This window comes from Perca flavescens, chromosome 3 (assembly GCF_004354835.1).
Source record: "Perca flavescens isolate YP-PL-M2 chromosome 3, PFLA_1.0, whole genome shotgun sequence".
NCBI classification, from domain to species: domain Eukaryota; kingdom Metazoa; phylum Chordata; class Actinopteri; order Perciformes; family Percidae; genus Perca; species Perca flavescens.
Genome location: NC_041333.1, coordinates 7145996 through 7166919, shown reverse-complemented (window position 1 = coordinate 7166919; position 20924 = coordinate 7145996). Strand labels below are relative to the sequence as shown.

Here is a 20924-nt window from a genome sequence, read left to right as displayed (position 1 = left end):
GATCAAAACATAAACATAAATTCCGTCACGGAATGTAAATTTCAAAACAAAAAAATACTGACATTAGCATTGTTGTCAGAAAAGATAGTATTTCAGTTTAACATGTTTCCTTAATATCTGATGAGGCATTGGTGTCATTTTTGGATTTATTACAGTACAAATATTACATATTGGACCTTTAAGGTCTCCTAATAGGGTATGTAACATTGGTTGGGCTGAAAATTGCCCGAATGCTATTTTGTTAGGCCCTTAACTACCCTGTGAATATGGGTCTATTTGGAACAATAGCTTTTCTTCCAAATATGGTATGGCTGATTGGTTTGAGCAAACCACATAGAAACACATTGGAGACTTACAGCAGGTCTCATATTTCAGACACTGCAAAATGACATTGTTTGTCGGGCTATTTCCCGAAGCTGGAGCTGGCTGCTGGAGCTGGCTGCCAGCTGCCGGCATAACTAGAGTAGCTATATTTAGGGCCCGAGCGCCGACAGCGGCGAAGGCCCTATTGAAACTGAAGGAATTATTATTAGACCAAATGATCTGGCTTTTTGAGGGGCTTAACATATTCAAAAACTCACCAAAATTGGCGGTTGCATCGAGTCTGGTGAAAATTTACATATTTGAAGGGTTTCGGGGATAGGCGCACAAAAATGGCTCGCTAGTGCCCCCTAGAAAGTTAACAACATCTCAACACCTTAATGATGAAAAGTTATTAAAAGAAAACCTTTTCGTCAGACGGTGTGGGTGTGGCATGGCAGCCATTTTGAGTGTTTAGCGATGAACAAAGAAGTTTTTGTAACTTCAGTGTACGTTGTCGTATCTGCCCGAAATTTCTCACGATTGACAAGGGTCCAGGCCTGAAGACATCTACATGCCAAAATTTACTTTTGGTCATAGCGGGCAACAGGAAATGCGCCTTATATGACAAACATCATCCGATTTACATGAAACTTATAATGTGTGGTCTACATGTGATACTGAACCGCCCCCTATACTTTAACCCAGTGGTTCTCAAACTTTTTCAGTCATTCCCCACTTTGGACAAGGAGGAATTTTCAAGCCCCACCTGCCCCCATCGGCCCAACACAATGCTAATGAAATACGCAACAAGCTTAAAATGTTCCAATTTATTGAACAACTAGTATCAGTATAGCAACAAGTGGTATCTAAATACAAAATAACAATCTACATCCAATAACAGCAAGTTCAAAAATAAAGAAAATAAAAGTACAGCTGTGTTAAAATTTGTATCAAGTTCAAAAAATAGAAAATAAATAAAAGCGCCACTTTGCAATCTGTTAAAAAAAGAAAAGAAGAAGAATCCATTTGTCAAGTGAGGTCTATTTATCCCTGCATGCGTTTTGCATCGGACAATTTCTCAAACTGGGGTTGCAGGCTTGATACTGCCACTCTCAAGTCATGCTCAATGTTCAGCTGAGATCTGTACTTTGTTTTCAGTGAAGCAACAGCTGAAAAGCCCATCTCACAGAGATATGATGTGGCATAATAATATAATATAATCCAATAATATAAGATATATTACACTGCATAATGAGCACTTTTACTTTTTGGTACTTTAAGTACAGTATATTTTACTTAAGGACAATGTTGAATGCAGGACTTGTAATTGACAAGTAAGTTGTAACTCTACAACACTGTTTTTTTCTACTTTTACTGAAATACATGATGTGAGTAAGTCTTCCACCTCTGGAGATCACCAACAACAGTCGTGCATGAATAGCTGCAGCTGTGTTTAACACTGAAAACACACAGCTCAGTACAGCATTTACTCAGAGCTCTTAAGTTTTAAGGACAGGCTGTGACAACTTTTGTTGAGGAAGTAACCTCCTTAAATGTGCATATGACAATTATTCACCTCAATGATAAATTCATTCATTTTAATGAATTAATACACCCCTGGACTGTAATATTCCAGATGTGTTTTGAGCAAGATTTCTGCTCATGTTCAAAACTTTGTGCACATTCAAAATATATCTGTGTTCTCTGAGATTTGGAGGAGTCGTGATATTTTGAGAAAAATAAAGTACCTAAAAAAAAAACTATAAAATAATCTACCTGCATCATAGTCTGCTGTGCGTTACGTGATTGCTGTGCTGATACGGTAGATCTCAGACCTTCTGACTGAGCCCTGTTTGGGAATGTTTAGGGAAGTGTCTGTACGCTGCTCTATGCTTTTTTCTCATTGGTTGTTGCGTTAAATCTTACCCAGATACAATAGTGCTATTTTCTGATTGGCTATTGTATATGTATAGCCCCTTTCTATTTTTTTGATTGGCTGATAAGTGGCGGGCTTGACTAAGAGCTCCACGGGAGACGCGCTTGATTCCTGTCAGTTCCATAGTGAGAGCGGCGCACCAGAAAACTTCTGGGAGCTGCAGAATATTAAATATGTTATAAATAGTTTTTCCACGTGAGAAATACAATGTGTGGTGGGAGTGCGTGACAGTCACGCTCAATGTGTGACACTTGAGAGCGCTGGTTTCTTTGCAGCTCTGCTACAGTAGCAGCGAACCTTTAACGTTACCTGCCGGTCACATCGTCTCTAAACGGTCCGCTCACAGTGAAGTCCTGCACAGATCAACAGATGTTAGAGTCCGGCGGCTGCTCGCTCCGCTTGTTATAAGACGCACCGAGCAGATTAATGGAGCCGCTCGGTGTTTGACTAGCTAATAAGCCGTTAGCCTGTTATCTTGAGCTTTGTCTGAAGGCGCCGAGTGGCCAGCCAGGCTCGACACACCGACACATTCATCACACCCCCCCACCTCCCCCTCCCCGGTACCGGTCAGAGAGGCGTGTTTTGTGTCTCGGTCCTCCGGTGCGTCAATATGCGGGAGACTCACGGAACTTCGTTGGGATGTCTGGATAAAGATATAAAGGCATAAAAAAAGGAACATTTCCTCCCGTTTGGCGCGCCCCACCTGTCACGTCTCTATTCCCCACCAGTGGGGCGCGCCCCACACTTTGAGAACCGCTGCTTTAACCACACCCACTTACTCAGGCCACGCCCCCTTTCATAACATTTGAACCGTTTAAGGTAGAGTCTTGTGTGAGGTGTCATTGAACTCAGCACAGAGTTCCTTTTTAATTGGTGATGTTTGACCCACCCCTTAAGCGTTAGCCATGCCCCATTTCATAACATTTGAACCGTTTAAGGTAGACCCTTGTGTCAGCAGAGAGTTCCTTCTTCATTGGTGATGGTTTGGCCCACCCCTTATGCTTTAGCCACGTCCCCTTTCACAGCTAATGAAATGTCTGACGTAGAGTCTTGTGTGAGGTATCATTGAACTCAGCGGGGAGTTCCCTTTTCATTGGTGGAGTCTGCCAGTAACCCTGACGCGTGCCGAGGCGCGAGGGCCTTTCCATCACTGCTTGCAGCTTTAATTAGGGGTCCAAGCCCGAGGGGGCATGGGAACCACGTGTTGCAAGGCAACGCGGTTCACAGCTCCAACGGAGCGTGGAACCCTATTGTTTTTCTAAGGATTTTTCATTATTTTTATTTTCCATTATTCTTCTCCGCCTAAAGGTGCGTGTGTTCGTGTCGGCTGCTGTCCATTTCCTAAGGTTTTGAAATCCAAACAACTTTTGACTACTGTTTTTTTTTTTTGAACGACGTGCGCCTGTGAGCACCCACGGAGGAAAACATCAATCGGCACCTATGACACCATTTACACCACCTCCCCTGCTCTTTCAACCACCACACCTGCCGATACCTTCACCCTCAAAGTCACTCTCATTTCTCTCTGCTGTCCCCTGTGGTCAGGGGAGTTAAGAAGTTTGTTTATAGTAGAGATTTGTTAAAAGTAGTCTGTATATGCATGGAGATGAACTGTTAACCACTACATTTGCAACAGCAGAGTACCGCAGACCTTGTGCGTCAAGCCTCTCGATATTCACCAAGTCCAGCATTGGCGCAGCTTCGTGGGTCTAATGGACCACACCTACCAAATATTACACATTTTTACATCGTTAACTCCCACAATACACATCGCACATTAGAAATTCTTACATCCACGTGTTCCTTGAATCAAGCTGAATTACCTGATATAGGTCATGCCCATTTTCGCGCAAAACTTTTTCCGCAATATCACGCAATGCGCAAAACCAACTTTTTCGAACTCGTCCTAGGCCGTGCGACTGATCTGCACGCAACCTTGTAGATAGCATCTCCAGATAGACCTGACCAAAAGTTGTACAAAGAATTTTGCTATGTTAAAGTATGCGCATTTGACGACCAAACAAATTTTCCTAGCTAGCTACCACACACATATCATATCATATCTTGGCCAAATTAAATGTTATCAGCAAAGGACTTGAGATCCTTGTTCGACATCCCACTGCGATGCTCTGTACCAAATTTGGCGAAGATCGGCCTTTAGGGGGTGCTATAAGCAACGTTTATTTAATTCGCCCAATAACTCATAACTCAAATGCATTTAAATGGGAAATTTGCAATTGCAATATCTCTGCCACAGTAAAAGCAATCAACACAAAACTTACCAAATTTGGCGAAGATCGGCCATTAGGGGGTGCTAAAGTCAACATATACCAGTTTGGGACTTTTAATCCCTTCTAAGGTCGAGCATGTTGTATGCAACGCCAAACGGCACTTCTTAATAATAACTTTATAACTTCATAATTATAAATAGTCGAAGTGTAGGGTCTTTTGGAGCTAAAAGCTAACAGTTGCCCCTTTCTGCTGGTGTTTTCTTTGTCTTACTAGCCCTTACAGAAGGTTTTGCATACAGCCTAGAAGTCCAGAGTTTTTTGGGTCTTTGTGAAATTAATCCATACTGTTACATCCAAGATTGATACACTGTGTGTAAGAAATGTTAATAGTTTGTCCATTATGAGTTATAATGTTCAATATGTTTATTTTTGCACTGGATGACTCAAAATATATAGATCTGTAGATGTGTTGCTCGTTGGGCTGAAGATTTGTACCAAATTTGGCAAAGATCGGCCATTAGTGGGCGCTATAATCAACATATAAGTGTTTTGCCCTGTTAATCAATGTTAATGGAATATTTGCAATGGGAATGTATCAAAGACCTCGCAGCTCACACTTCTCAATATTTACTGATGTTTTCCTCCTACTGTTACGTTTTGGTTTTGGTTTTCGCGTGCTCCCCTGGTGTTCTACAATAAAGAAACTTCTTAACCCACCTGACAAAGTTTCTACAACCTTCACAGTAGACAAATGTAACCCTTTTCTCCCACTTTTTCAATCCAAAATCAACACCATTCATATGCACTGATACCGTGCAATTAAACATTGCAGTTGGTGCTAAGTGGAGAGTCTGTCATAGTGTGATTCGTTATGTCGGTGGCATTGATTCTTAATTTCCCACAAAGCTGATTGCGGTTACGTGTCAGTTAAACTTCTCATCTCCAATCCTATCAGTATTTGTGAGAAGTGGCGCTGTCCTGAGTTGAAAGCCTACTTTATGGTGTTATTATCGAGTTCATAGGCGCATGTGTTTGTGTCAGCCGCTTTCCATTTCCTAAGGTTTTGAAATGCAAACAACTTTTGACTCCTTTTTTGTTTTTATTAAACAACGTGCGCCTGTGAGCACCCACGGAGGAAAACATCAATCAGCGCCTATGACACCATTTACAACAACCTGACCACTTCCCCTGCTCTTTCAACCACCACACCTGCCTACCCCCCTCCACCCTGTCAGTCACTCTCTCATTTCTCTCTGCTGTCCCCTGTGGTCAGGGGGGTTAAGAAGTTTGTTTATAGTAGAGAATTGTTAAAGGTAGTCTGTATATGCATTGAGATGAACTGTTAACCGCTACATTTGCAACGGCAGAGTACCACAGACCTCGTGCATCAAACCTCTCGCTATTCACCAATGTTTGCCCCCCCCCTACGTAATGCTTCAGGTCCCGCATTGGTGCAGCTTCCCGTGTCATCGGGGTCGACTGGCGCACCTCCCTGGGGCATCGGGGATGACTGGCATCGGAGGCTTGGGCCCCGTCATAACTGCTTGCAGTTCTAGTCATTATTGTTATTTGTTTTTCGACCACCAAAGCACCAACTCCGAACCAGTAAAAGTGGTTCTTAAGTAGCACCAAATCATTGCTGGGCCAGAAGTAAGAACACTGCATGAAAAGTGGGATTTCCGTCCCTGTAAATGCCCGTAAACGCCTGTAAATCCCCCTAATTTTCGGCAGTTATCGACAATTTACAGGCTGCGAACGCCACGTTCGTCTGTGCCACATATTGTCGGAAACAAACCATGACGTATATGTGGAGAGCCCCCACGGAGATGTTAACGGATCTAATTAGAATATGAATAGGCGCCTGGCCAGAGAACGTCTGGCCTGGCTGGAATTTCCTCACTCGCTATGGGATGAAACCACTACTTTTAAACAAGAAAAATCTTTCGTGATTGGTTGACAGGTCTGTCATGGGTTAGGCTATTGGTCAACCTGGGCCATTGTTATTATAATAAAATTATATATATATTTATTTATGTATTATATATATTTATTTCATATATGCTATGTTGTATATTCATGTCATGGTTATCCTTATTAAAATGATTTGCCAGGAACGTGCTGTTTATTCAAAAGATAGAGCTTTATTGACACAAAACACAAACGCAATCAGAAAAAAAACTATGTACAAAGCATCGGAGACACAACAGCACACGCAACAAATAACCCACACTCACGAGAAGCAGCACCGTCCACACCTAACCCGCGGCCGGCTTGGAGCTGTAGGTAACCGGCACCATTCGGTCTGAATTCGGTCCAGTTTGCAGACGTCTGTGGTGCGTTGTCCTGTATGTCTATGGTGGCGCACTTCCAAATGCCGACCTCACCCGCAGCCAGCTCACTCTGTCTCGCTTCCAGCAGCAGTAAAATCAATCAATAAAGACAATCAGTACTGCGTGATATACTGCTTATGGACACAACTGGTGATGGGAAAACCGACTCTTTTACGGGAGTCGGTTGAACCGGACGGTCGTTGGTTGGCCTACCGAGTTAATAGATTCGGTCACTGGTTCGCGTGCCCCCGGTGGCGGGGGGGGGGTGATCGCGTTTAACTTTACATAACTATCAAGATAACATTACGTGTATTTGTATGATATAGGCCTAATACTTTCCCCTTGGTAATGTAGCATATGAATTTCCATGAACACAATTCTAAAATGCACGAGACACAAGGCTTCTGCTATCGGTTGATAACTCAAACTTGCCAAGAACCTAGACACCCGTTTGATTACATGACTCATGCATTAGGCACGGTTACGGTCTTGTTCAGTAGTCTGGTGCACGGTCTCCTGGTGACAGCCTACCTATCACGTAACAAACATTAAACTTAACATAACTACTAAGATAACATGACGTGCATTTGTATGTGATATCCATCAATAATGTACGGTTATAATAATGTACGTATTTGCACGGTTACATTAGACTCGAGCGGGCCGGCCAGTTGCACGGTTACATTAGACTCGAGCGGGCCGGCCAGTTGCACGGTTACATTAGACTCGAGCGGGCCGGCCAGTTGCACGGTTACATTAGACTCGAGCGGCCGGCCGGTTCCACGGTTACATTAGACTCGAGCAGGCCGGTTGCATGGTTACATTCGGTCTCGTTCGGCATAGGGTCTAGGTAGCTCATTCCCTGATTGATTCTACCACCACCACTCCAGTCCAGTGGAGGCGCTAATGGGCTATTACTACACAGTAGCAGAAGAATACCAGCTACACAACGGCCAACCATTGACATATATATAATGCCAACGGCACGAATGAAGTAAAAGAAAAAAACAGGAGTGAGTCGGTTCATTGGCGTATGGCACTCGATTCTCCCGGCTCAGTGACACGAGTCAGGTTAATTAACCGGCTTTTCGGTCAGTTCGTCAACACTAGACACAACACACCTATGAATGCACCTGAAAACTATTCACATTAACCAAACTGATCTAATCTTACCCTCTTTTCTTCTCTTCTCTTCTGCCCGCGATGCCACATCTGGTTGTTTCTAGCTGAAGCTCCTGCATGCTGTCTCGTAATAAGTCTGTAATAAAAAAGAAAAACATAAGTTACAGTAAAATTAAACAAGGAAAGATAAACAAGTAAAAATTACGTACACACAATGGCGTCATTATCAGCGTCATGTAAATCTGGACCTGCAGACAGCTCCGAGCAAATATAGGTCACAGCCTCGTTATGAGACGAGGTTAGTCTGTTAAAAAAAAAAAAAAAAAAAAAAAGTGGTTAAAATCGGTAACTATTAACGTATCTATCCTTATACAGAAGAATTAATGAAGTTCATTCAATTAAAGCATATTCTTTAAATCTTACCCTTGCTCCGGTTCGTAGCACCTGCTACAGTTTGTCTCCGAGTTGTGAAGACGGCGGACTGAATTCCTGTAAATTACTTTTATAAAGCAAAATCACCAGCTGTAATGAATGGCGCTGAAAGCAGCCAGACACACAAATTAACATCCAAAGATAGTCACTGTACGATCAAGAGTTAATAAACAGTACAGACTAGCTCGCCGTTAATTAATAATCATATACTTACGTTGTTTTACTTTTCTGCGAGCACATCTTTGGAGCCCCGGAGGTGATATGGAGGAGAGAAAAAAACCGCTCCAAACGTCTCGAACAACTCCTGTGTGTTTCCAAGTGAAGTTTGACAGAGTGTACAGACAACTCTTTTACCAGTTGTTCTGAAATATTCCCATATTTTGGAAGTTTTTGTCATCTCCCGCAAGCAGTGAAGGCGGGGCAGAGTGATAGAGAAAGACAAAGTGGAGGCAGATTAACCAGCAGGGCGCGAACAGCGCACACACTGGTGTGGAGGTGAATTACAGTGAGATTTAATGGATTACTGGGAAAGCTTAATAATTGAAGTCTAGATTATGAGGCCATTTCAGTAGAGCCAACAGCTTCATATGCCATGGACATGTGAATATGGTGCTGAATTTGCCAGTATTTTAAGAAGACAAATGGTTGGGACCTTGTCATGCAATGACATAGCTGATGTGAAGCCCAGTGTTTTGGTGTCAGCAGATAGACTTCTCTTAGAAAACTGTAGAGTGGTGCCTCTGTCTCCATTCCACCAGACAATGTTGGATGAGCAAGACCAAAGAAAGGCCACTGTAGTCATGCCACTATGCATTACATACATTTTACCTTTGTGGCAAAGCCTGATTAATTGTTGAAATAAATAATTTTGTGTATCTTTTTGACATAACATTGGTCATTGCTAATGACATACACATTAATTAATCTAGCATACTTTCATTAAATAAATCAATGCAAGCTAAAATTGAAGAGTCTACAATTAGGCTATACTGAGTCTGATCTATTTTAAGAGATTTTCTTAAAATTAAGTTAATACCTTTTAGAAAAATGTCACCCGGGGTAAAACTCCCCCTGCTGCTACCCTGATTTGCATTTGTATAGCTCACAGCATTTTCATTTACATGTTAAAGCCTCCCCTAGAATTAGAGGGAGGGGGGGTCATGGGGGGACAACTGCCAAGCAAGGCCCACGTCAATTTCCGACAATTCACGGCAGTTTTCGGTGTTGCCTGTAAATTGCATAGACAGTATATAATGGACCAATAGACCCCGTTGCTCTGGACGGAGAACAGTGAAGGCTATTAGAAGCACTTTTCCGGTGATGGCCAGCTTTACTGCGCAGCCTCCAACTGAGAGAATGTGACGTGAACGTGTCTGAAAGTTGTAAGTCTTCTGGTAGCTGTGCCAAGAGAAATCTCAATCATTCCCAATCTTACAGATACGGAGACTGTAGGTGTATGTAAGGAGATAACATGGGCACAGGCTAATTATTGATCACTAACATGCTAGTTAATATTAGTAATTAAACCTAAACAGCTAATGTAAGTCGAAACTGCTTGTGAGCTTCTCCTGTACTATACCGTAATTCCTCTACTATGCGACAGTAAGTCACTTGGTTATGACACAATCGTTAGCCTATTTTTACAAAAACGTCTGCTACAGAGCCATAACGTGAGGTACAAGGTAATGGAGCCTTTTATACATTGTCGTGTTTCTTTGGAACTAAACAACGGACAAATAGTCTTTAAACGCTTCAGATGTAAAGTTATTCACAGTCAAGTGACGTAAAAAAAAAATGGCGGTCAGCGGAATACTAACAGGAGGTGATGGCCAGTTAGCAACAAAATGGCGCCATGATGGCTCGAGTTCTGAAGCGAAGCTTACCCCCTTGGTAAATTGCCGTGTGCAGCCGTAAACCTGAAGTTCCACGACAATCTACAGTGCCGCATACTGACGAAAATCCCACTTTTCATGCAGTGGAAGCGCTTATGTCAGTGGCTGGGGGCGGGGTTACCGTGACCAACAAGACGAACAGAAACTTGTGACTGCCATTTTTGAATTAGCAGATAAACACGATGGATGCGATTAAACAAAAACAGCATTGGTCAGAGGAGGAAACAAGCTGCTTTCTTGCACTATAAAGGTGAGCCGCGCGAACACGTTGGATCCGCCGAGTTTGGATGCCGATATAGGTCCGCAAAGCCATGAACATCAATAGCAAAGCAACGTCCGCCATTGTTGATGGTGTGTTTGGCGCCGCCGCGCTAACGTTGTTGGGAAAGATGAGACTATACAGTGATGTAAGACCTGGCTCTGTGCTGGCTCTTTAGCCTATGGAAAAGCAAACCAGTTCTTTGGAGGCTCGTCAGTCGAACCAACTCTGAACCGGCACTAGCTCTAGCTCTGAACCAGCACCTGGTTCTTGTTGGTGGAAAAGGGGTATAAGTGTCCTTGGGCAAGACACTGAACCCCGAATTGCGAATGAGCAGGTGGCACCTTAGCCTCGGCCACAGTGTATGAATGTGTGTGAGTGGTGAATGGTGCCTGTACTATGTAAAAACGCTTTGAGTAGCCGTTAAGACTAGAAAAGCGCTATATAAATACAGTCCATTTACATTTCAAAGGAAATGTTGCATATCTTGGCAATAATTACATCTATTAACATGGTTAAGTAGTTTCCCATGCTCCTCTGAGGCGTTGTGTAAAATATGAACCCAATCTGCCAGTAGTTAGTGCTTTAATTGCAAAATCATGAAATATGCAAAAATAATTTTTCCAATCTAATGTGCTCTCAAGCTACTACTACTACTGGCATCGCTGCTGCCTTGGACCCTGTTAATACCTGCTTGCAGATCTAGTTATTATTTTTATTGAAAAATAAATGTGATTCTTACTGATCCGCTGTCAGTAACAGTGTTGTAACAAATCACACAAACGTGCACATTGACTATGGTGATACCACTCTAAAACTTTTAGATAACATAACCCCTGTTGTAAACATGTTAACTGTTCCCGCTTCAGCTTCGAGACCGTGGTTGATGCTCACTTTGGGGCTTACTCCCTTTACTTTACCCAACAGTTAAGAAGCAAGACACAGGAACTTTACTGAAACTGAAACCAACACTGTACATTTACAACCACTTGACAACTTCATCAGGCCAAAGAGGAGGCCTACAGAATTAGGGACAGACTCCTTTACAACCAGGTCAGAAACACACTGACGAGAGAGATCAGAGTAGCAGAGAGGAACTACACTTAAAAGCGACAAAAAAACAAGTTCTCAGCCAACAACTCTGTATGAAGAAGCCTGCAGCACATCACATACTACAGGAGACCATCCCCCCACACTGTAGAGATCCTTTAACTGGCCAACAACCTGAATGGGTTTTACTGCAGGTTTGATAAGCCCACATTCACACCCCTAAACCGCTCTGACATCAAACAACCATCCTCAAGGATGGAGGGTTCAATTAGTTTAGCATGAAGTGTAATTTGGCCCAAGGTAATTTCTCATCTTTTTTTAAACCACAAAATCAAGTGGAAAGTTTTTTTCTTTTCTGCCACTCTACACCGTATACTTTCAGGTCAGCACTAAGATTGTCAAACACTACCATGTATTCGCTTGGACACATCGAAACTGGTAATGTTATGTATCTAGCAAAGTTCTGTATAGTTGGCAGTGTGCTTCCACCTGAGATATATAAACTTTTAAAGGAGATGTATGCCTAATTTAAGGTTCATACTTGTATTTTGGGTTTCTACAAGAACACTTTTACATACTTGCAGTATAAAATTAATATAACCATAATTTCTTGAGTTATCCAGAGTTCTGTGTTTGAAATCAAATGTCTTCCATGGCAAGTAATGTCAGTTACTTAGGAGGTGAAGACCTGCTTAGACTAGCAGTTAGGGTGCTTTTTAATATGCATGTTGTATATTCCTGTCTTTTCCCTCAGATTCTGCAGAGCATTGCAAACCATGTCTTGTTTACAAAAGAAGAACACATGAGGCCATTTAATGACTTTGTTAAGAGCAACTTTGATTCAGCCAGAAGGTAAGACACTTGGAGAATAATGCTAACTAACCACATTTAGGGACTCCAGGAAGTGTAGCTGTTTCCTTGGTAACAACTAATGGGGATCTAAATTAACAATAAACAATGTTGTCTCTGAACATAAAAATCCCCATCAGTTTTTACATTTAAAAGCGAATAAACAGCTGCTGTTTATGGAATTGTTCTTTAAGGTGTCCTGTGGAGTATTCCTGGTTGAACATGACAAAGAACAGAGACCCTCTAATGAGACCCTCTAGAGCTCTGTTGGTGTAAAAAACTCTGCATAGTATATTTAACTGAAGCAGTGAAGTGTCTGATGAGTATCTTCTGTCTGTAGGTTGAATGTGTACTCTCTTCTCTCCATCATAGGTTTTTCTTGGATATAGCATCTGACTCCCCACCCAGCGATTCAGTCAACCACAGTCTGTCCTTTATCAGTGATGGTAATGTGCTGGCCCTCCATCGCCTGCTGTGGAACAACCAGGAGAGGATTGGCCAGTATCTCTCCAGTAACAGGTCGGGATAGATTATTTGATGAAACACAACACTAGTTAATTCTGCTGTATGATTTCAATAATGAAGTAATTATTTACCACATTACCAGTTTTGTAAAAATTATTCATTATGATCAAATTCCCAGGGACCACAAGGCTGTAGGCAGGCGACCTTTTGACAAGATGTCCACCCTGCTGGCCTACCTGGGACCTCCTGAACACAAACCTGTGGCTGACACTCACTGGTCCAGTCTAAACCTGACCAGCTCCAAATTTGAAGAGTTCATGACCAGGTAGCATTCTTACCAGCCTGTGACATAATGTGCCCTCATAAACCTGTTTCTGAAGGTCCTCAATTACATCTCCCAATACAAACGAGTCACTCCAGTAAGTTCTAAATATTTGCTCAGCCCCATATTCTCATTTCATTCTGTAGCTGTAATATTTAATTTTACAAAGAGATAGACTTTATTTTTCCAGTTTGTGCAGTGATCATGCCATGCAGTACATTATATAGTTAGAATATGTCATTCATGGGGTGCCTTATATATTCGCTGATTATCAGCTGTAATACTCACCCTACTTAGCTATGACTTCTTTTGATTGGAGTGCATTTGTGTACTTTATGAACCCTCAGTGGGAAGTGTCTTTTAAACCTCACCTCACCTACTGCCTCATCAGTCCCTTAAATGATTTTGTGTCTGTTCCCATGGTAAGATTTCAGAAATCTTTTATTTTCTCCGTTGTCACTTTTCCGTATTCAGTGCTTCCTCTGTTACAGCAAAGGCAGCATTCCGTCATATTTTGACTGTAAATTCAGCTTTTCAATATCTTTATTGACTAAATAGTAAATAAGTACTGTAAGTAAAACACCACCACTGGCTAGTTGTGGTTGAAATGTAAACATGGAAATGATGAGCTTCAGCTTCAATCTCCACTACATGGACAAGCAAGACCATATCTGCATCAGAGGGGGCATTGAAGCAATCATGGAGAGATTAAACAGCAGCTGAGATTCCAGCCACATGCTCTTTGCTAAGCTAAGCAAGCAAGTTCATGCGATGGGTAATAAACTGGATGATCTCCGTGCCTGTATCAGTTTCCGACGGGATATCAGAAACTGTAATAACTTCAGTCACTACAATCAGGCTAACCTTAAGAAGGTTATGCTTCCATCAACATATTGACTGTGCCACAAGCAGAATAAGCACTCTGGACTACTGTTATACGCCATTCAAAAATGGCTATAGAGCTGAATCGTTACCCACGTTTGGTAAAATCAACAAAACTACTATCTTGTTGAGGTCAAAGTATGTAAACGAACTACGGTGCATGCCCCCAGTGAGGTCAGGAAATGGTCAAGCCAATCAGAAATCTCACTACACAACATAGTCTGGATCACGTTCCAGGACACAGCAGATGACATCAAAGGATTCACTGAGTCTATGGTAGATTTAATTTGTAAAACAGAAGCCAACCCAAAACTACAGTGAAATCATTCAAAAATAAACCATGGATTAAAAAAAAAACATGCCGAATGCCATAAACGCATGCACAGCTACCAGGCAGCGCTGCCTGGAAGACAACGTTGGGGGATCAAACACCAAACTCTGTGTGCTGAGCGTCTGCCCTCAGGATTGTCCGTAAATTTTTTGTTCTTTTTACTTTATTGGCAAATGGTCAAGTTTCCAATTGACTGAAGATATGTTATTGTTACATTATGTTGTTAATATATGTTTTAAATTTGACAATGTAATGTGGTACATTGCGAACAAAGATATTCTCAGATCAGATATTATATTACATACAAGTCTAGTCTAAAAATGGCATAGCAACCTGTGCTTTAAAAAAAGGAAGTAAAAATCGAGAATCGTGACCTTAGAATCAAAAATGTAATCGAATCGAGGATTTGGAGAATCGTGACACCCCTATCATTTACGGATAATTCCGGTGCCACCAGAGTTTTGGCTGGATGTTCCTCACTTTCCGCTTTCTTTGTGTTGGCATTCTAAACACCAGTCGGTTCAGAAAACATCCTCCAAGCTAGAACCAATTATCAATTATTTTTCCAATGTTTACTACCCTTTTCACATACATCCCTCAATAAATCCTGATGTGTAATACAACAGTGGTGGGATTGATCCTCAGCTCTGTGGTTTGTTCTGTAGGCACCAGGTCCATGAGAAGGAGGAGTTCAAAGCCTTAAAGACCCTCAACATCTTCTACCAAGCAGGAACCTCCAAGACCGGCAATCCAGTGTTCTACTACGTGGCCCGCAGGTAGGACCTGGCCGTCCATCTTTCTTTTCTCCCTATTGTCAGGTTGTTGCCTGGTGCTTTTGAGGTTTTTCATAGTACAAAGTAGGGCTTAATCATATTTATTCATTACTAAGCACTTAGTTTTGAATAACGCTAATGCTCATAGCAGCCTATGGAAACATTCATCAACCAAAACAGATAAGCATACTGTAGAGAATGGTTGGTGCTTGTGTAAAGTATAAATCTTACTTAATCGTAACAGGAAAAAGCACTGTTAAATTGCTATTTAGAGGTGGAAGAGGAGTAAAGTATGTAGACTAGTGATAACTGAACTGGCTGTTCTTCTTCCGGACTAAAAAGGGTCACATTATAATTAGGACCTGCGCGCCGACAGCGGCGAAGGCCCTATTGAAACTGAAGGAATTATTAGGGCCCGAGTGCCGACAGCGGCAAAGGCCCTGTTGAAACTGAAGGAATTATTATTCTTTATCCAACAAATGAATCGCCTTTTTGTGGGGCTTAACATACTCAAAAACTCACCAAAATTGGTGGTCGCATCAAGTCTGGTGAAAATGTACGTATTTTAAGGGTTTCAGGATTAGGCGCACAAAAATGGCTCTCTAGCGCCCCCTACAAAGTTTAAAAAATTGAGCCCCTGCAGTACGTTTAACGTAGACTAACAAAACTTGGTACACATATGCAGCATGTCAAGACGTACAAAAAGGTTCATTGGAGCCATACCCTAAACCCAACAGGAAGTCCACCATTTGTTGAAAAAATTGTGTGCGATTTTGGCCATTTCCACTTCGTACTTTAACGAACTCCTCCTAGAGATTTCATCCCATTGACTTCAAATTTGGTCTGTGCCATCTTAAGACGTCAATGATGAAAAGGTATTAAAAGAAAAACTTTTCGTCAGAGGGCATGGCCGTGGCGGGGCGGCCATTTTGTGAGTTTGAGTAGATTTTTTGTGAGGTATCATTGAACTCAGCAGATAGTTCCTTCTTCATTGATGATGGTTTGGCCCACCCCCTAAGCTTAAACCACACCCCCTTTCATAACTGGTGACTCATTTAAGATAGTTTTGTGTGAGGTATCATTGAGCTCAGCTGACTGAGCTTTTTGATTGGTGATGGTTTAACCCGCCCCCTATGCTGTAACCACGCCCCTTTTTAATAACTTATGACCCATTGACCCATCATTGAGAGTTCCTTATTCATTGGTGATGGTTTGGCTTGCCTCCCTATTCTTAAGCCACGCCCCCTTTCATAACTGGTGACCCGTTTAAGGTAAAGTCTTATGTGAGGTATCAATGAACTCAGCAGAGACTTTCGTTTTTATTGGTAAAGGTTTGCCCCAAACCCTATGCTTTGGCCACGCCCTCTCTAACAGCTAATTAACTGTATGATGTAGGGTCTTGTGTGAGGTATCATTGAACTCAGCATCGAGTTCCCTTTTCATTGTTACTTGTGTTGTGACTATTTGCAGTGTCTGAGTGACGCGCAAATGCACGGTCGCAAGGAGCGGCGTCCGCCAGTAACCCTGTTGCGCCCAGAGGCGCGAGGGCCCGTCCAACACTGCTTGCAGCAGTGTTTTTTTTGTCTCTGCACTCCAGATACAAATACGTTTGAAAAAGCACTTCATGTACCATATACTGTAGATTAGGGCTGAACGATTTTTGAAAATCTAATTGCGATTTTTTCCCCAAATTTTGCGATTCGATTATTTTTTTAAGCTCTTTGTCTTCTGTATTATTCAACAAAGACAAAAAAATCATTGTATAGTATGAACAACACACAATTACACAGTAGACAGTTAAATAAGTAAAAACACATACACACACATATATATATATATGTATATGTGTGTATCTATATATATATATATATATATATGTATATATATATATATATATATATATATATATATATATGTGTGTATATATATATATATATATATGTGTGTATCTATCGTTACGTTAGCACTACCTCAGTTACGTTAGCACTAGCTCAGAGAGGCTATCGTTACGTTAGCTCTAGCTCAGAGAAGCTATCGTTACGTTAGCTCTAGCTCAGAGAGGCTATCGTTACGTTAGCTGCTGGTGGTCTTGCCGTGGGATTAACTTTACTAATAAAACCGTTGAAACACCGCGGCCACGCTGCTGTGAAAGCTCCCCGAACCGTCATTTATCAGTCTGATTGTTACCCCTCTCAGTGGCAGCTCCTTCACCCATATCTTTATAACGGAGCTAACCGCTAACCGGAGCTAACCGCTAATCAGAGCTAGCTCGTTGCCAACCGAGGCTTCAGTTCTGCGTGCCTGTATCCATTAACTGCATGTATGGACTCGAGCCCGAACAAAACCCTTCATTTTATTAAACTGGCTGTAAAAGTTTTAAACTTCAAGTCAGAATTGTTTGAATGACAGAGATCAGCTCAAGGTACGGTGTAGCGTTAGCGTGCTAAGTTGATGCTTTCTCTGCGTAGTGCAGACTGATTTGCTCTCGCGAGTCATCAAATCGAGACCAAATCGCAGCCTTTGCGATTAGGAAATCGCGTTTTAACATATCGCGATATTATCGCAAATGCAATTAATCGTTCAGCCCTACTGTAGATAGACATACAATAATATAACAATATAATAACACTATAATAAATATGGCATTGTTCTTGTACTAGTTGACATTATATCGTAAGATGTTTCTAATATTTTTACCCCTCCTTATATAACATGACAAAATATTAGCGCTGCAATGGTTTGTGTATTAGTGCTGAACTGTCCTGTTGCGAGGGTGACTGTATGGTGCACACAGAATACCTAGTATGATACATTGATATTAGTTTGAGTTCTGCCCAGAAACTTTCAGCTGTACGTCGTTACATGTGCTGAGGTTGGTGATGGGTGTACAAGTCAGTCACACTATGGCTAGTCTATATCCACAACGTTCCACTTCTGGGATTGCTCTGGTGCCACATGTCTTTTCGCCGATGTCCGTTTCCTTTTGCTTTCTTTGTCTTGGAATTTTAAACTCTGGTCAATTTATGATAACTATGGTTAACTGCTCCTCAGATCTCTGCATGGTTAATTGAGACAGCTAGCTAGACTATCTGTCCAATCTGAGTTTCCTCTCGCACGACTAAAACAACTTTTGAACGTACACGTTCCACCAAAACAAGTTCCTTCCCGAGGCTATTTTGCAGCGGTTCCGTGCGGAGCTTAGCTGTTCATTTTGTATTTTTTTTATTTTATAGCTTAAGAGATGCTTTTAACGTTAATATCCTATTGGGACCTATTTCCTTTTGGGCAGTGTAATAAATACAAATATTTTTTTATTAAAATAGTGTATCAAAGTTTCCAGTGGGAAAATGCTACCTCATTCCCTAAAGAGGATTTTGTCTTTGGTTTTTTTCTTTGCACTACTGTCGGTTCAAAATAAATGAAACGTTTTTTTTTCCTCGCATCGAACCGTGACTAAATTAAATTGCGGCATGAACTTAATAGTGACTTCTGTGTACTGTTACACCCATGTAAAATATTGAAAACACCTTTCAATATAATTTTTTCCAATATGATACCATCACAGCTATCTTTACAGCATCATAATCTACTATGGAGTTGTGTCAAACCACTAATCGCTGCATTTGTGAGCACAAAAATTCATTCTTGACTTCAGAAATGGTAACAATCCCAACTCAGGGCCCTAGCTTGCACCCAGCGCAATTGCCTATTTTTAACCCGACGCACAGCGGAGTTTTCCCTCCACAGACACACGTTGGTAAATTAGGGAATGAATTTGCGCTCCAGGGGGCAGTTCAGCGAAAAGAGGAGGCGTGTTCAGGCACAAACATTCCCTGATGCTATTTTGCAGTTTCAGAAAACAATTCCGCCACTGACCAGGAAAAACCTGGTCTGAAGTCAGTGGCGCTAGTCTAAAGTCAGTACCGCGTTATTCAGATGCTATTTTAGGGGCGAATGCTTGGCCATAATGTAGGGTGCGCACAACGTGCATACACCTTGCTTCCCTCATCTACACGGACGGAGCAATTCCCATTTTTGCAAACTATACATAATTACAAGGAAAAATATTGCGCTTCAAGTGTTTGGATAGATCAGGAGGCACTTACAGTACAGTCCTCAAAAAGTCACAGCATTCTTTGTGGCTTGTTGCAACATTTTCATGAATCATGGATGTGTTAATGACATAAATGAGGAAATATTAGAGGACTTAAAGTGATGGTTCGGAGTAATTTCACCCTAGGGTCCTTTGCACCATGACCAGCTGAATAGCTTAGCGCAGGGGCTAATGGACCCACGTTTGTATCTCGTAAGTTACCCCACTAATAATGCCCGTCTACAGTTGTACAAATAGGTTATGCACTCATAAAACGATGGATTGGAAAGTTTGTAAGTACACCAGAAGTTTATGAACACTTGCCTGCTCTCTTCTGCTAGCTGCTGCTGCCACCTGCAGTTAGACGAGTGCTTAGGGCCGTCTACAAATTACAACACCGAAAAGAGATACAACAAAAATATTTATTAATTTAATGATTAAATAAGGTAATGTCTCCAAACTTACCTCACTTGTCTCCTGCTGCACAAAGCTACTTGCGTTTTGCGTTTCATACTTGCGTTTCAGATCGTTAAAATAGGGCCCTCAGTGTCAACTGATATTCAATCAAGATTTTTGGCCCCATCCCAATCTTAGTCCTATTATTTGCCCCATACCGAGTCGGATACAATACTTGACCTAAATGTTGATTAAATATGAATGTAACACATTGAAGAACTAGCTGTAGCTACTAAATCTGACATTGTTCATGAGCTACTTGATCTAAATACTCAAGGTCAAAAATATAATTTTATTTATTTTATTTATCCTTTATTTTACCAGGTGATGTCCCATTGAGATAGTCAAATCTCTTTTACTATAATGCTTATATGCTTCAAGTCATCTGATATGAATAAAAGTTTAAATGGAGAATGTGACTCCTGAAACTGACGTAATACAATCAGCTACATTGTTCAACTAGAGCAGACGTCTCACCCCCAATTTCCACCGGTTACGGAACGTCTGCCGATCCGCGGTGGAGTCATTAGGTTTCCATTAAAGTTAATGTGTGTATTTCCACTGACTGCAGAACGGCTGCGTTCCGACTCCAGCACAGCTCCGGCGATCCGCAGCCCTCTGGAGCAGATACGCAGAGCTTTAATTTTTAACGGCAGATAGTGCGGGACAGGAAGTCGAGCACAGAAACAAAATAAAACATCTGGTTCATTTTCAAAATAAAATACACCGTGCTCACGGCGGATCATATTTCCCTGCACTACACCTTGAAAACACAGCACAGAGTTGTTTCCCCTCTACTCCTCTGGATGGAAACTAACTGTTGTTGGTTTTGTGGTTCTATTCTACGTGAATTTGCAAGATCTCGTGGGTCCTTGTGACTTCAGCTGTCAGTCATGGCTGCAGCAGTTACGCAACAAATCCGGACCTGGTGGGTATTGACAGACGGCGGAGCATGGAGCCAACACGCAGCAGAGCTGGTCCGCAGACGTTCTGCATTCGGTGGAAATCTCCAGTTACTCTGTTAAAGTTGTTGGAACTACAGATTGGTCAACTCTGATTGTACATTGAAGCTTATTCCCTCCAAAATTATTTTACTGTCATACAAACCAAAAACCGACAACAAAAGTTTCATTTAAGCCTGTTCTCAGGTTGCTCACATAATTAACATGAATTAGTGCCAGTAGTGATTGTCAGCCCC

General features: G+C 41.7%; 1 protein-coding gene across 4 annotated transcripts in view; it reads left to right on the top strand.

Moving 5' to 3' along the window:
- nf1a (neurofibromin 1a) overlaps positions 1-20924 on the top strand; it is a 282226-nt gene that overhangs the window by 174049 nt on the left and 87253 nt on the right. For all 4 annotated transcript variants that reach the window (XM_028569967.1, XM_028569974.1, XM_028569961.1 and 1 more), the window contains 4 exons: positions 12310-12407; positions 12777-12923; positions 13048-13194; positions 15070-15180. In XM_028569967.1, the coding sequence (XP_028425768.1) occupies positions 12310-12407; positions 12777-12923; positions 13048-13194; positions 15070-15180 (503 nt within the window). The remainder of the gene's footprint in view (positions 1-12309; positions 12408-12776; positions 12924-13047; positions 13195-15069; positions 15181-20924) is intronic.